The 17,038-nt window shown below is 37.2% G+C and overlaps 1 protein-coding gene across 2 annotated transcripts in view; it reads left to right on the top strand.

The window, feature by feature from the left end:
- The window catches only part of LOC127938498 (ATPase family AAA domain-containing protein 2B-like), an 83,962-nt gene that overhangs the window by 55,433 nt on the left and 11,491 nt on the right, over window positions 1–17,038 (top strand). For both annotated transcript variants that reach the window (XM_052535152.1, XM_052535153.1), the window contains exons 25-26: window positions 11,383–11,943; window positions 12,389–12,495. In XM_052535152.1, the coding sequence (XP_052391112.1) occupies window positions 11,383–11,943; window positions 12,389–12,495 (668 nt within the window). The remainder of the gene's footprint in view (window positions 1–11,382; window positions 11,944–12,388; window positions 12,496–17,038) is intronic.

Consider the following 17,038-nt stretch of genomic DNA (forward strand, 5'->3'; position numbering starts at 1 on the left):
GTTCATTACATTAGACCAGCAAGAGATGTTTTCAAACTGTTGCATCATGGGAGTAATCATGAAAAAAAAGGTGTCCTTACAAGGCGGACCTAAATGACTGCTGTATTGCTGGCGTGCTATCGCACAGTTTAATAAATGTGAGATAAGGTGGTGTTTTGGCAGGTACTGGTTGGGGGTGTATGGGTAAATATTCCTGGCACTGCATGAAATATGCATGCAGTGGCAGTTTTAATTATTACAAAGTGCTGAGCTATTCCAAGAAGAGCATCTCCTCCTCATACACACATACACACACACAACCACACACAAAACACACACACTTTTATATCAACCGTCTGGGACTGTGTGTTCATGCTTCAACAATTTCCATGCATTATTTAAAAGTGGGAAGAACGGGGAATGACAACTTTTTCCTGGCCTGCATTGGGCTCCTCTCAGGTAATGAACACAATATCCATTTGACATGTGCACACTGCTGACCCCTGACCTTTCTCGCGTTTTCTTTTGTGGCAAAAATAATATGTGAATTCCAGGTATGTGTTTGCAGCTTTCTTATTTTAAGATTCTAAATAGCTAATGAAAAAAGAGTAACTGAATTGTTTATAGAAAATATAGATATTGTCTTTTAATGGATGGATGGGGCATGGTTTTATATTTTTTTTAATTATATTCTTTATTTAGCTACTTACTATTTAGCCTCTGATATTTTGTTTGAATGAATTGATGATAGGTGGACAGACAGGAAAGATATATGCATGTACAAATGGATAGGTGGATGTATAGATAAAGAGGTGGGTGAATGGAAGGATATATGCATGGATGGTTAAATGGAAAGATGTCATTTACCACTGTTTTGGCAATAAGTGATAGCTGCATGCATCATCAATTAGGCTCCTAAAATATACCGATTACATAAAAAAATAACACCCTTATGGCCTTGATGTTGGTGTCTCCTCGTGCATCTTCATACATGGTGGAACAAATTGGACGTATTTATATAATAATAATAATAATAATTAGGCTATAATATATTTTACAGAAAACATTTATTTTACAGGAAACTGCAGGGTGCCTGTAATTATAAATCATTCGATTTTTAGGTAACACTTTATTTGAAGGTGTCCTTGTAACACATGTTAAATTTACTTATATGACCCTAAACTAAACCCTAATCCTATCCCTAATCATGTACATGTAGTTAATTAATATTACTCTTTACATAAATGCACATAAACTTTACAGTTTACATAAACTGTAATAAGGACACATGGATGGATAAAAAGATGGATGAAAGGATAGATGGATGCACGGATTGATAGATGCATAGAGATATAGCTGGATGGATAGATGGATGTAAGGACAGAGATGGGACAATGAATGTATGGATGAATAGAAAAAAATGGATGGGAGGATAGATAGATGGGGGGACAATGGATGCTAGGACTGAATTAAATTAGAAAGGATAAGTGTCTGTGACCTGTTAAAAATACTAACATTTGTTTCCCGGGAATTGATTTTACATGCGCAAAAAGCAACAAACAAGCAACAAACAACAGAACATGAGGATTTACATGGTGTTCATATCATATCACGCACCTGCAGCGCTTCTGCGAGTGGAGAAAAACATAATAAATCTAGGCTATATATACCAAATAAATAGGCCTATACGAGAAATATATGTATACTTGAATAATAAATTAAGAAAATGAACGGAAAACGCAGAGTTTCGGTTAATTTTTGTGCTGCGCAAAAGGAAACAGATGACAGTAAGCGGCATCCTAATTTTCATTAGGCTTGTTTTATGCACAAATATTAGTTTTTTATTGTGAATTTATACAAATAAAGGCAAACGGTTTACAATTCTGATTAGGCTCTCTGTGACTAAAAGAAGGTGCTCCCACTGTTAGAAGAAAAACAAAACAAGTGATAGCGCTGGCGCCGGATGCGTGCACAAAGTTAAGCTTTGTTACTTTGACAATGCAGCCTGTTAATTATCATAAATAATACAGTCAGTCAAACATATGGAGAAAAAAAACACACTGCTCAGTTTAAATATGTAAAATCTGTGCTGTTAAGTGTTATCTCCGTACCGTCATGATGTTATGCAAAACATTTTGATTTATGTGGATATTGGAACGCGAGTGAAGTAGGCTATAATAAATAATAATTTGTCATTTAAATACATTGCGAATATGAAAACATTGATTTTGCGTTGAATGAGAGACCCGACATTGCTTTCAGTTTCGTTTTATCCTAAATTTGTTAGTTTTGGCTTCTCGTTTATGTTGCTATAACTTCTTAAAGGCTATTTTTTATTCTTGTTCTTTTTTTAAGAACAAGAATAATTTTTATTTTTAATATTTTTTTATATTTTGCGTTGGCATTAGGACTATTTCTGAATGAAATAATAACATTTCACGTATTAATAAACTACGCAATGTATATATTTTTTTCTCTAAAATAATTTTATATACACTTAGTGTAGCCTATTTTAACAGTGCTTCAAACCTTTTTAAATATTTTGATAAACGGCTGAAAATAAATTTTTAAAATGAACATCCCTAGCTAGGATGGATGGAAAGATTGGTAGACGAGATGGATGGATGATAAATGCATGGATGGAAGCATAGATAGAAGAGATGATAAATGGATGCATGGATGGATGGATGCATACATGGATAGATGCATAGAGAAATGGCTGAATGCATTGACGGATGGATGGAAAGATGGATAGAAGGTTTGATAGATGATGGTTGGAAGGATAGATGGGACAAAGGATTGATGGATGGATGAATAGAGAAATGGATGGATGGATGGCAATATAGATGGACGGACGAACAGATGGACAGATAGATTTGCATGCAAATATAAATACCAAATCCTGTAAATGTTATTGAAATGCATACTCAGTCATGGCCTGTGCTTGCATACTCCGACCCAATTGAGAAATGTCTTCACGTTCGTTCTGGCTGATGTTTATGAAAGTTGCTTTTTAAAAATATTTTCATTTCCCTTGAAATAACCATAAAGGTCGCCAGTACGTGGCCGGGAGGGCTGAGCCATGAGTAATCACTTTGTTTAGAAAGGTGACATTTATAAATGAAATCTACATAGCAGACACGCAGTGATGATGGAAAAACGCTGCCTCTGATATTTTAGGGGTTACATTAAGGATCATAAACACGTACGCAAACTCATACTACCCTGCCACCTGTTTTTTTTTTTTTTTTTTTTTTTTCATCTCCCCTGGCTCTCTTTTTCTCCTTTTCATTATTGTCAGTTGCTCTCGCTCTCTTCACGCACTTACATCTCTCCCTTTCCTGAAATATGTTTCCTGTGCTGTTCGGTTTATTCTGGGCTTTGGAACAACACCCCTACCATTCACAAACACAGCAAGGCTGTGAAAAGCTTGCAGGAAGTTGTCCCTGGTGAGATTTTTCTCTCCATCCTTTTTTTTTCTCCTCTGCTGTTGTTTCTGGAGGAGTTGCTGTAGTTCCATCTATCCGCATGTGAATGACAGAAGCTTCTTCGCCATCCAGCTCAGTATTCCCCAGTATGACCATGACCTGAGCTGCTCCGCTGACCTCCAGACTTTAAAATAACCCTGTCTGGAACTAGAGTTATTCTGACCTGCTGAACTCTAGTCTGGAATTTTAACATGAAATGTGGCCTTTGTTAACTTATGTTATCCTGGCACTCTTAGATTTTCCACAGTAGATGGGCATAAGATTGCATAAGAATTCAGCATATCTCTGTCTGAAAAGTTTTAGTGTAGAATAATTGTTTTTGAATATTTTATTTTATTTTTTTATTCACATCATGTATGTACTCTGTTGCTTTAGCAACAAACACTTCCACCTGTCTAGAATAATGCCGCTAGACACCCCATCAATAAAAAAATTAAAAATAAAAAGAAACCTCTGCTGGCATGAGAGAGAGAAACAAATAATAAGAATTCCAAGGCTCAAACATTAAAGACTGTAACTTTATCATAATCCTCAAGCTATTTTTCTATATAACCTGATTGACATGAAAAGCAGTGTTAGGCTGATGTGTGGAAAATATCAGAAGCAGATAAGCTGGGATTTAATGACTTTGACTGATGTTTTAATATTGCAGATACCCATATTCCAATGCATTTTTTCCTAAAGGTGAAGCCCAAGGGTTATGATACACACACAGTCCTGGAGGTCACAGCCAGTTTGTTGACGCCTTTTACAGGACTGGAAATCTTCTGTCTTTGGCTCTATCATGGATCTGATTTAAAAACCAGAGGGCAAAGTACTGACAATCATTGGCACTTATTATAATTTATTTGCTTTTGTCTTCATTGCGTTTGAAGTGGGCTTACATAAGTTTGGAATGTTCCCATCTTGGAGATCTCCTTTACTCTCTTTAAATGCAGCTTTTGATGATGATCTGGCCTCAATCACACTGTTGTCAGCATTTTGTTGCAGATGCAATCTGGACACATCAATATGTCCTCCAGCAGTACAAGTTTTCCATTTTCCCCTATCAATCAGTCCAAGCAGCCTGGCGGTCTCCAGTTCCTTTGTAGTGCTGTTCAATCATAAGCCCAGTATTCTGGTTGAACACACGCAAATACACAGAGCCTTTGTGGACTTAATTACACATCATTAGGGCCTGATGCACTGCTTGGGTCTCTTTGGAGCGAGGCACGGCTATCGTGTACTGTGATTTGGCCGAAATGTCAAACTAGATCTTGTGTGGCCATAAGGGAAAAAAGCTAAATAACAAGCAAAAAGAAATAACCTTTTTTTGTAAATTGCTACATGCACCTTTCTGCCATCTGGTTGCTAAATCTTAATGAATTGTGGCTCATCTGTTCTGCTTCATTTGCTGCTCATCTGTATTCTCAATCAGTTGTCACATACATGCATGTCAGTCTGGACTGCTGTTGTTGCTGTCGCTGAATTGCATCGTCCACGAAGTCTGATGCCTTACATATGCTAATATACTACAGACTGAATCTGTTGTGCAGATGAAGCATTATTTTACTGAGCTCGGATGCATTTCATAGCCTGTTACATAAATGCATATGTCTTGATGGACACAACTGATTCACAGTGAAACACAAGGTCTAGTGTCTTGGTGGGTGGTGGATGTTATAATCTAAAATATTAGGTGAGTTTTTTAGTAGTTAGTATAGCTATTTTTTTATTAAAAACAGTCAGTACTCTGAGTCATAAACAGACTCTGATATAAGTGTTATCCACACAAAGCTTTTTCTTTAATGCAAAAAAAGAATTACAAGATTAATCATGATTGTTTGTTTAAATCTGTTTGTTTTATTGTTTTTTCATTTTACTAAGTCAAGATCTGCGTAGCACCTGAAGTACACGTGTCCAGTCTAAGACTGCAGTTGCAGCAGAAGGTACGCAGCGTAAAAGCCCAACTGTTGAACCCCAGGCCTGTTAGCCCAGACTAGTGCTGTGAATCCAGCAGGGGAACGTGTGTTATGAAGCCTTTTAAAGTTTTGCAGCATCAGATCTTTAGCCTCTTCACCCTGAAGTTTTTACTCATTTTTTTCTCACCCTATTTTTCACACATGCTTCTCTCTCTATCCATATGTTGACAATCTCCAAGGTCCTCCTTTTTCTCTCTTCCGCTCGCTTGTTCCCTCTCTCCCACACCTCACTCAATCATTCTGATTACATCCAGAAGGGTGCACCAAGTGTTTCACAATCAACCTCTCCAATTTAAAAAACTAAACTGTTGTATTTAGAATAGGAGGGGTGTTGTGGGAATCCATTAATGTGAGTGGAGTGTGACTACTCAGTCACTGAAAGCCCAATAGGAAACCCCAGCAGCCGGTGGAGAAAAATTAGCCCAATCCTTTTTGGGCTCTGATATATGGCGCACATCTCTGCTGCTGTCCATTGTTTTCAATTATGACTTTAAGCATGGCCTCCTGCATGCCAAGCAATGCTCCCCCTCTGTTTTCTTTTTTCATCATAACCCCATTTCTCTCTATCTCTCTCTCTCCGACCAATTACACAATGGACAGGTGTCGTGTAGGGCTAACAGATTGGCCAACCCACCTCTGTCTATTTTTCTCGCTGTGCTTCTGGAGCTCTCAGCATAAGCTCCCTGGTGATGGTCACAATAACAGACTCTTTTCTCTCTCTCGTTGTCATCTGAGTGACTATGAGACATGAGGGTGAGAAGTTCATCATGCAGTCAGTCATGTCTAATGAACGGTTAGACCCTCTTCCAACACCCACGATTTTGACAGGGGTTTTGCATGTAATTAGGAAACGGGAATCATGAGGTGAATTTAAGTTATAAAAATGCAAGACCCTGCACAGCTTGAAAGCTGTTCAAGTGTTTCTGTATATACTGTACTGTAAGTTGAATTTGCATTAATTTTGACACATTTTATTATTACTGTAGGTCTTAATCAAAGTAGATGGCATAGTTAAAGTCCCCACGAAATCCAAATTAAAGTTTTAGTCGGGGTGTTGGCATCAATATGTTTGTCTTAAAAGGTAGTGTTGCTCCAAAACAGTGACAAAATTTACATTTAGAAGATATAAGCATTCAAAGCTTGCAGTTCATCTCTCCTGCCAAAATGACTCAGCGAATGGTCATAGCTTCTCATCATAGCTTCTGACCAATCAAATGCTCTCTAGAATCTGAAGTGCCCACCTCCTGCACTGTAACTGTAGACTGAAGCACCGGCTGAGATCAGTCACTTGTTCACAGTGTAGTATGTCCTGTACAGTCATATGCACGAGTCAGCATTTATTAAAAACTTTTGCAACTACACAGCCACAGCATGATTGACCACTTTTTAGTTTTACTAAGGGTTTCATATTAAATCTAGGGGGTAATCTACTAGACTGTAGCTGTCAAATGCGGGTTTACCGAGCTCATCGTTTCTGGCCCGAGCAGATATAAACAAAACGCTATTGACTACTTTAAAAAGGGGGCGGGGCTTCTTGATATTTCCTGCCCTCTTTTTCTGTTTCAGTTGAAATTACGTCACGACATAGAATTGTTCTGCTTGTTTCAGTGCACTTCAGGGACCTTTAAGGCCCAACGAGTCAGAATGAAAGTTTTAGTTTGTAGCTTTACATTAGTATTTCTTTTATTATTTTATATTCTATTCTATTTTATTTTTAGATGTGATTTATTGTAAGAATATTTATTCTACACATTTCATTTTACATGTTTAGGAATTTCAGTGTGCAGAAACGTCCTATTTTATATTTTATGTTATTTTGTAGTTCAAAAAAGTTAGAGTTGTGTGGTTTTCAGTTTGTTTCTTTTATTTCATGTTGGGATTTTTTTATTTATTTTTGCATACTTTGTTTTGGATTGGCTATTTTATTTTTACTTTAAATTTGAATTTATTTTTATTTGATCAGGGACAATGCACAGAAAAAACATTAGTCTAAAAAAGAAAAGATGTCATGTGCCAGGTTATAGCAAAAAATGCTAATTTCCACCCGCAGTCCCTGGACAGGTAGATGTTATAGGCCCTACGTACAAAAGTTCATAAAACATATACAGAACAATACATAAAATCATTACTTTACTCATATCATAAAAATACACTCCACTTCAGGAATCTATCACTCACTCACTCACTCACTCACTCACTCACTCACTCACTCAGAATTTACATCGTTCATATCACAGTCAATTCAGTGCGTACAGGTTTGCTTTAATAATAACCACTGTTTGGACAGGCGTGTAAATGTACTATACTTTGTGCATGAGATAATTTCATTTGGAAGAATATTCCAAAGGTTCGCTGCTTTATAAAAGAATGATTGTTGACCATATGTGGTTCTACGTTTTGGAACACTGCACTCTCCTCTGACTGTCGACCGTGTGGCTCTAGAAATTCTCTCCGAATTTAATGTGACAAATTTTCTCAAGGGCGGAGCAGCGATGTTGTGGATAATTTTAAATAAAGCAGAAATTTGATTATATTTAATGAGGTTTTCAAAACTCAAAATGTTATATTTACTTTGTACTTTACAGTGATGGTACTGGCGAGGCTTTTTATCATGGATTTTTATGGCCCTTTTATATAATGATTCAAGTAATTTTAACGATGTTTTACATGCCTGAGACCAACTAGACATGCAATACAGAAGATGTGGGACAATCATGGTGTTGAGGTATATATTTGAGGCTTCCGTAGTTAATGAATTTCTAATATGTTTATAGTTCATCAAATTAAATTTCAATTTATTACTAAGATTTTTTATGTGACTTTTAAAACCAAGGTTCGAATCGAGTATTAGACCTAAATATTTTGTTTCATTTACATTTTTAATTGTTTGTCCATTTACTTGAATTTCTTGAGTTACTTGTAATTTACGTTTATTTGAAAAAAACATTGAGACCGTTTTATCAACGTTTAAGGTCAGACAAGACGTATGTAACCATTGTGCAACTTTTTGCATCTCTTTTGATAATTTGTCAGCAACCTCCAGCTCATTTTCCCCAGAAGTGAAGATAACCGTATCATCAGCGTACATGATTATATCAACGTCCGAACACACTGTAGGGAGGTCATTTATATAGATGCTAAAAAGCAAGGGTCCCAAAATAGACCCTTGCGGCACTCCCATCGAAGTGGCTCTGAACACAGATTGGATGTTATTCACTTGCACACACTGATGTCGATCGCTCAAATAAGATCTTATCCAATTTTGGGTGTGCTCAGAGAGACTGTATTGATTTAATTTACTGTAAAGTATCTGGTGATTGACAGTATCAAAAGCTTTACGCAGATCAAGGAAGACTGCTCCCACCACCCTTCCCTGATCCACATATGCCCTGATAGTTTCCAGGAAGTAACAACAGGCAGAGTCTGTTGAATATTTCCGTCTGAAACCAAATTGCATTGGATTTAAAAGAGCTTGTGATTCAAAGTGGGTAGTAAGTTGCTCTGCCACTGTCTTCTCGAGCACTTTTGACGCAGCTGGGAGGATACTTATTGGACGATAATTGTTCATGTCTTGTTTGTTCCCAGACTTAAATATCGGAGTGACAATCGCAGGTTTTAAGGCTGCTGGAAAAATACCCTCACTAATCGATTGATTGATCATTATTGTTAACGGATCAGAGAAGATGTCCTTATATTGTTTAAGAAAAGAAGTATCAAGTCCATAAATATCTTTTGCTTTGCTGTTGTTTAGCACAGTAATAATTTTTTCAACTTTAGTTTTAGTTATTGAGCTAAGATTAAAACCAGATTTGTCACTGATTGTGAGAGGGGGGTGAGCAATGTGAAAATTCTGAGCCATTTTTTGGACATTGTTTAAAAAATAATCATTAAAATTTGTTGCTATTGCAAAAGAGTCATCAATAATTTTTCCCTCTATATTTAGACAAATATTCTCACATTTTGACTTTTCCTTTCCAATCAGTTTATCAATAGTTTTCCATATTAATCTACTATTACCTTGTGCATTTCTAATGATTTCAAGAAAAAAACTGGCTTTGGCCTTTCTAAGCTCAGCTGTAACTTTATTTCTTTGACTTGTAAAGGCGAATCGATCCGTTGTTAGTCCTGATTTGAGACATTTTTTTAGCGCCATATCTCGCTTTTTCATCATATCCTCAATAATTTTGTTGAACCATGGCAAATTTCGTTTTGCACGTCGCTTTCTTTGATTCTTTTTTGTATATTTGATTAAAATGTCATTTACAGCCAACATAAGATCATGACAGCCCTGTTCACAAGATTTTTTCTCCAGGATGTCTGCCCACTTTGTTTGTATTAAATCTTTTTCCACCAGTTGTAAATCTTTCTTTGGAATGAATGTGATATACATTTTACTATTAGTATGATTTTCATTCTTGCACCTTGTTTTTATCAATTTTCTAGCTACTAGAGTTAAATTGTGATCAGACATGCCTGTAATTAAATTATAAGTTTTAATTATTCTCTCGGGTTTATTTGTCAATATTAAATCTATTAAAGTTTGAGAGGATCTTGTTATACGAGTTGGTTTACTTAATAGTTGTGTCATTTGAAAAGGTTTTGTTATTTCTTTAAGTTTGTTTCTACATGATTTCTCAAACCAATTTAAATTAAGGTCACCCAGAAGAATGACTTCTTTTCCATCACACTGTTTAAGTAAATTACCAAGAGAAATAAAGAAATCATTAGTAGCTTTAGGAGGTCGATAAATTGCTAATACACAGAAAGTCATTTGAGGAGATAAAGTAATAGTAGTCCCCACACACTCCAAGTTACAGTCACTGATATCCAGTTGTTTACTTTGGATGTGATTTCTTACATAAATCAGCACACCGCCGCCTTTACCTTTGTTTCTGTCGCGTCTATACAAGGTGTATCCCGACACTTTCACTATAGAAGAGGGAGTATTAGGAGTTAACCAAGTTTCCGTTAAGCACAGATAATCCAGATTTGAATCTGTCAACAAATGTTGAATTTGCTCAGTCTTCGAAACGATGCTGCGGATGTTTAAGTGTCCTCCGAAAATACCCTTCGGCTTTGTTTTCGGGTTCCAAAGTACGCTCGCATGATTCACAGTCTGAAACAGTTTCATTTGCTGCTGTTTAAGTAAGGCGGCCGTATTTGCAGTTGGCTTTGCGTGGATCACTGCTTTTAATATGTTCTCAGGAATGAATTTAGGAGCAGAGTTTGTCAGGGGGTTACCTCGTTTTCCCACGCTAGAGTCTTGGATATGGGTCAGCGACGCCGGCGATTGCACCACATGAGCGGAAACAGCTGATTTTAGAATGTTCACACGATCTTGATAATCCATAGGCCCGGGGTTTAGATGAATATCCCCACATAGAAGCAGAACCATGCAGAGAAAGACAGAATATCCTCGAGTCCGACTCGCTGGTACCGTCCATCTGGAGCAGCGCCGCTCGCGCAGCACGCTACGAGCACACGCTCTCCCATCATTTAAAACGTTTGAGTATATGGTGTATTGGCACCATGAAGCAAGTGGCATTGGCACGGCCAAGTCTGCGAACACCGTGGCCTGTTAAGATTTCTTTAATGTAAATATGAAGAAATGTATTTCTCAGTGTGGTCAGAGTTGCTTGCATGCAGAGGCAGAAATAAAGCGAGAACCGTGCAAAAGAAAGTTTGAAATGAATTCTGCAGATTCTTTTGGTCACACTGGATCTCTCTAGTGTGCTTGATACGGTTTAATTGATGATATCAGCATCCAGTGCTAAAAAGCTATTTTATTTCTTTTATTTCTAATTTGCATTTTAAAAATGTTAGATTCCCCCAAAGCTTTTCATACTGAACATTTATCAGATTTGAATCTTCCAGGATTTGCAAGATGGATGAATAATTTATGCATTTCCTGTTTGCTCTCGGAGTTGACTTCACACTCATCTTTGTGTCTTCAGATAACATAAAGCGCAAGTTGCGCCGGCGCCCGATTTGGGGGAGGGGCATCATCAGGAAGAAAAAGAGCTATAAAAAGGAGGAAGCAGAGGAAGATGATGACCTGGAAGAAGAGGAAGGAGCGGACGACTCTGCTGCAATGGTGCAAGGTGATGCTTGTCTCACCCAGGATGAGTCGTCCTGTGATGCTGTGGAGCTCCATCCTGACAAGCAACCACTCCAGGCCAACGGACACATCCTCTCCACGGAGGAGGAGAACTCCTCTGAGCCGATGGCCACTCAGGACCCTCAGGGAGAGAAAGAGCCCATCAAGGCCCCCTCGGAGGAGGCTTCCAGCTGTAAGGAGGCCAAAACGGTCCCCGCTCCTCAAGAGTGTGTGAATGGAAATGAATCTATGGACAGTGTGTACAGTGAGGCTCTTGATGAAGAAACCGAGGTAGACTCTATTAAAAAAGATGCACTTGAGGTGGAGCACAAGGAGCCTTCTGCCCCAGAATGCAATGCAAAAGAGAATACAACGGAAGCGGAGGGGATGGCGTCTGATGGCGACCATGAAACAGAAGGTATGGCGTGTTTACCAAAGTATTAACTAAACACACACATTTTCAAACATTTAAAATAGTAATGCATTAAGTTTAGAGATGCAGAACACTGCAATAAGCATAATCATATATAATTCTCTCAAGTATTTAAACGTAATCAAATAAATAACTGCCCGAAATAACATTTTAGACTTACCAGATGTCCATAAACATGCAGGACAGATGAATAATTCCTAGTATTGATAGACAACTGTACAGTTAATCACAGTTTGGAGGAAAATGCTTCAAAACACCATCTGTTTGTGAGCGTTTCTCCTGCCGAGAGTTAAATACACCAACAGAAACACCCTGCGGACTCGTGTCTTCTTTTCCGTCTGCTTGTCCTTCACCAGGTGTTTCTGGTGTGGTGCGTGTGCAGTTTTATTTATTATTTTTTTCATAGTGTGACTTTGCTTAATTTTAAAAGGTTCATCAAAAAGGCAGCAAAAGCCAAACGAGTCGGCCGTCGGACTCGAGGAGACTGTGGAACTTCCACCACCTCCGGCTCTCGTGGTTGACCACCAGCGCCTCAAGGTGAGATGAATATTAGAATTAGAAGTTATTCCTAAGAACTGAAATGTGTACTCTTTCATTAAATTGTAATGATTTCTTCCTCCTCTGAAACCAGTATCATAACCCACATCAAACTTTGGAACTTAATGCGTTGGAAATGCGTTTTTCTGCTGTCTGTGATTATCTTCAGTAGTTGTTCAGAAGTAACATACATCCCATTAGCTCACATTAGCGTACTGTAGCTGTGCTGTGATATACCCATCTCAGAGTGAGGGAAATCACTCCAATCATCAACTCATCAGTGTGGAGGCTGCTTCATCATCATCATCATTAGGCTGTTTAGGCCATTTTTGGAGGTATTCATTTACTCTCATTCGCTCAGTCATTCAATTCCGTTTAATTATTTGCTATCGAGTTCATCAAATTAGGGTGGCAATCATCGATTTTGTTTCTCCTCTTACAAGCATATTTGAGCTTTAGTTCCACTCTAGATAGCACCAGTGCTTCTTTTAACAAGGTCATCATCTTCAAAAGGGTGTTTAGAGAAGGGAGAACTAGTTTGCATACTGCCTTGTTTACAGCCTTTTTTTATATATATATTTTTGATAATAGCTGTTATTTATGGAACCTTGTTTCCACCACTTAACCACTTCAGCTGTTGATGTGGTTAATTAAAAAAAGTAATTGTAACTTTTTATCTCACTTATGAATTTTTTTTCTCAGAATCATGTGAAAACTTGCAATTGCAAGAAAAAACTCAAAATTGTTTATAACTTGCAATTCATAGAAAAAAGTTTTAGAATTGTGAGTTTATTTCTCACAATTCTGACACTTTTCTCATAATTGTGAGTTTATATCTTTGAGTTTGTATCTATATTACAATTCCGAATTGTGGGGAAAAACATCTATTTTATCTATATCTATCTATTATTGTTCATTTTGAAATGGTATATGAAACGGCATATTAATAATAATTATGTATTTTTATTTATTGTTAAGATCACTGCATATTTTTAATTGGTACATGAAACAGTATCTTAAGCTACATACTCTATCATTCTGATTTCTTTGGTTAGTATTCATTCAGTGAGTTGTTTTAAATTTTCCGATAAGAAATAAAAATGATCCTAGTTATGTAACTCTTATTTACTGTTTAATTTTTCCAGTCCGATCAAATAAGGAATATAAATGATTTACAAAAATATTGTCATTTATTAAAATGGAAGTTGGAGTCACGTTGTATTTCGGGATGCAGTGCTCCTTGAAGTGTGCTTGTGGTATATAGTATACAGTTTTGCAAATGTAGTATGCAGTTTCTAGTAGATGTAGTACAGTAGTATGGCATCCGGAACACCCCCTTATTTTGACTTCATATGCTGCACATCCTGTTTGCTAACTAGCGAGTGAAATGTGTGAGACTTACACTTTCAACACAGCAAATGGCAGTCGTGCTGAGATTTCTTCTCATCAGGACCAAAGTGCCAACTGTAGTGCTCAGACTGGTGATAGCAGCATCTGAAGAAGCTCTATCGCATGACGACACGCAACACACCCCGCCGCCATATCATCTATCACACCATCATCACTGAAAACCCCCTCCCTGAGGACTCCTTACACGGCTCGCCGGCCGCTGGGCTGTGTGAAGGCCAGAAGCACGTGTGGAACTAATCCACCGCCTTATTTGTTCATTTACCCAGAAAAGGCTGATATCTTTAAGAAACAGATCGTGAAGTGACGGATGCTGTGAATAATTGCTTTTTCATCCCTGGCTTATGGAACAAATTGAATTGCCGTTGAAGTGGGGTGAGAGTTACCATTTAAGCGGGTATCTCCTGTTTGGGGTAGCAAAATACCTGACACATATTAGGAATGAGAAGTGGGCTGTTTTCCTGTGCTTCATTCATATTCATTGACTGGAGATGCGCTCATTACTATTGACATTTTTGCAGCGCAGCACGGCCCTCAAATAGGTTTGGAATTAAAGGGCCGTCACAGGAAACTATGAGCTTCAACTTGCCTCGGTGCTTTTTTGCATTGCAAGAAGCCAGCATCACATCATGTGTCAGTGTTTGGATGCATAACAACACTGAATTTAAACAACATAGAGCAGTGAAAAACCACACAAGTTGAGTCTGGAGATTTGGAAGGGTTGTCTTCTCCTTTGCTCTTTAATGTGATCATGGCCATTTGGCTCCATCGCTCAACTAGAAGACATTCTTGTCTAAGTCTGCCTTTGCCTTGGAAACTGCAGAAGGTTTTATCCTCTCATTTAATGTTTTCTTAAAAGTATGCTGCTTATAGCATGTCAAGGTTCATGTCTGCTGTTCTCCTGAATCTCTGGAAACCTGTCAAGAATGTGTCTGGTGTGCATTTTACGGCAACATCGAACAGAAAGAAATAAGAAATTATAATATTCTTAAAGAAAATTAGGCTTATTTAATGGATATTTTTGTGTTGTGATATTTATTATTTAAATTTACTTTTTTTTTTTGCAGGACATCATTTTAGCACTCTATTTTAATATCATACTTTTTTAGGGGAAAAAATATATTATGGTGTATACTATATTAACTCTAGAAGTCTCTTAAACAAAAAATAGATGCATGAGCATTACAAAGAAACCACATGAAAATGTGACACCAGTTGGACAGTATCTTTGCTTTACTGCTACTGTCACTGGAAATGACAACACGAGAAGCAAGCATGCAATTGTTTCTGATTGACCGAACTCAAACCTTTGTTTTAGAACAAGAGTTAGAGATTTGACATTTTGAACAGCACATCAGACTGTGTAAAAGACATGATTATATTCGGCAGTTCAAACCTGAAGTCTTTGTGTTTTAAACTTTTCTTTCTTTTTTAGTAGCTAATACTAGGCTAGGTTGGTGTGTCACATTAAGACCAGAGGTGATTGATTTTACATCGAACATAATGTCAGTAGCTCAAACGATGTGTTGATGATGCAAAGACTTGAGCAGCACAGTCTCTTAACCCTGTAAAGCCTCAAATATGAATGAATGATCCAAAAAATTCAAATGGAACAGTTTGCTGCACTTTGCTTGTGTTTTTTTGTGAAGTATGATTTGAACGTCTGACTTAAATGGCTTGTACACTATGATATCAGTGGGAATATGAAGCTCAGACTTGAAGAGAAACATAAACATTTCTCTCTTTTTGTGCTTTTCATTTCTGGGTGAACTATTTTAATATCTGTGCTCTGAAGTCTGCTTTTCTTTAGGAATAAAAGAAAAATCTTTTCCATTGCTGTGAGATAGTAATATCACCCAGTGCAGCACAATACAGCCTTATGTCTCAAATTGATCTCAAAGGTTTAATTTTGCACAGTTCATCCTGTGGATCTTCCACAGCAGTGGCATCACTTCTTCCACTTCTCTGACTTGACCCCTTCAGCTTTCGGTTTGTCTTAATAGAGTGTATTGTACATGTTCTGCAGCTGGAGCACATGAGAGATTTGTATTAAAATTGAAAACCGGCATGTGCGCTTCTATCTCTGATCATTTCTAGCTTAAACACAGCTCTTCTAAATCTAGCTCGTGAAATCTGAATCTAGCTCAGAAAATTGGACTAAATTATTTAAAATGTTTTATTATTTAACATAACTTATTATAGCCCTCAGTTATAAGAATACTACAGTATCTGACGTTATTCAGGTAAATTAGATTTGAAATTAGAAATTGTGTGTGTGTGTGTGTGTGTGTGTATATAATAATTTAATAATTTATATGAATAACATCAGGTTTAAAAGCATTGTGTTCAGTGATCATAAAACGGCTATTACGTATTTTATTATTATATAAAAGTAAACTATTTTTTGTTTGTGGCATAACATTTCAGCCTTTTGTTTTTTAAGCAAAGAAGTCCAGAGAAAATCAATATGTGCTGCAACATATGTCAGTCTTGACCTTCCTCAAGCAGACTAATGGTTTGCTTTCGCTTTTCTTTTTTAAATCTAGTTTTGCTTTTTTACATTGCAAAATATTTATAACCTTCTGACATTTGTGTATCTGTGTAGGTTGGTGAAGCAATGCTTCATCCAGCAGTTACTGTTATATTTTTATTTTAAATACAAATCTCTGGGTGTTATTTGTTTGTATGGGAACCTTACATTTTCTTAAACTTTATAGAATAAAAGGTTTTTTGGGCTTTAACTTTTTTGTTTGTAACTGTGAAAATGTAAATCTTTCCGTTATTTAACCGGCTTGTTCTCCGTATCACTCCATCTGTGTGATTGATGTCTGGGCTGGTCATGTTATTACCAAACGAGTCTTCTAGTCAAAGTCAAATTGACTGTTAAACAAGTCTTTTAAAGCTAGGATTACCGTTCTATTCAGGGTTGATGGAGGGAATCTGCCATCCATGACCGTTCTCCCACAGTCAGTGACACTGAGACGAAGCAGTGACCCAGAGAAACAGCAAGGCTCCACACCTAATTGCAGTAATTGACACGTTAGTGAAGTGTGCTAATAATTGAGCATTTTCTCTCCTGCCATTCATAACATGTTATATTACTTTAAGACTGTTTATAAGAGTTTTTAATCAAAAC

The sequence above is a fragment of the Carassius gibelio genome, chromosome A20 (genome assembly GCF_023724105.1).
Source record: "Carassius gibelio isolate Cgi1373 ecotype wild population from Czech Republic chromosome A20, carGib1.2-hapl.c, whole genome shotgun sequence".
In the NCBI taxonomy this organism is placed as follows: Eukaryota; Metazoa; Chordata; class Actinopteri; order Cypriniformes; family Cyprinidae; genus Carassius; species Carassius gibelio.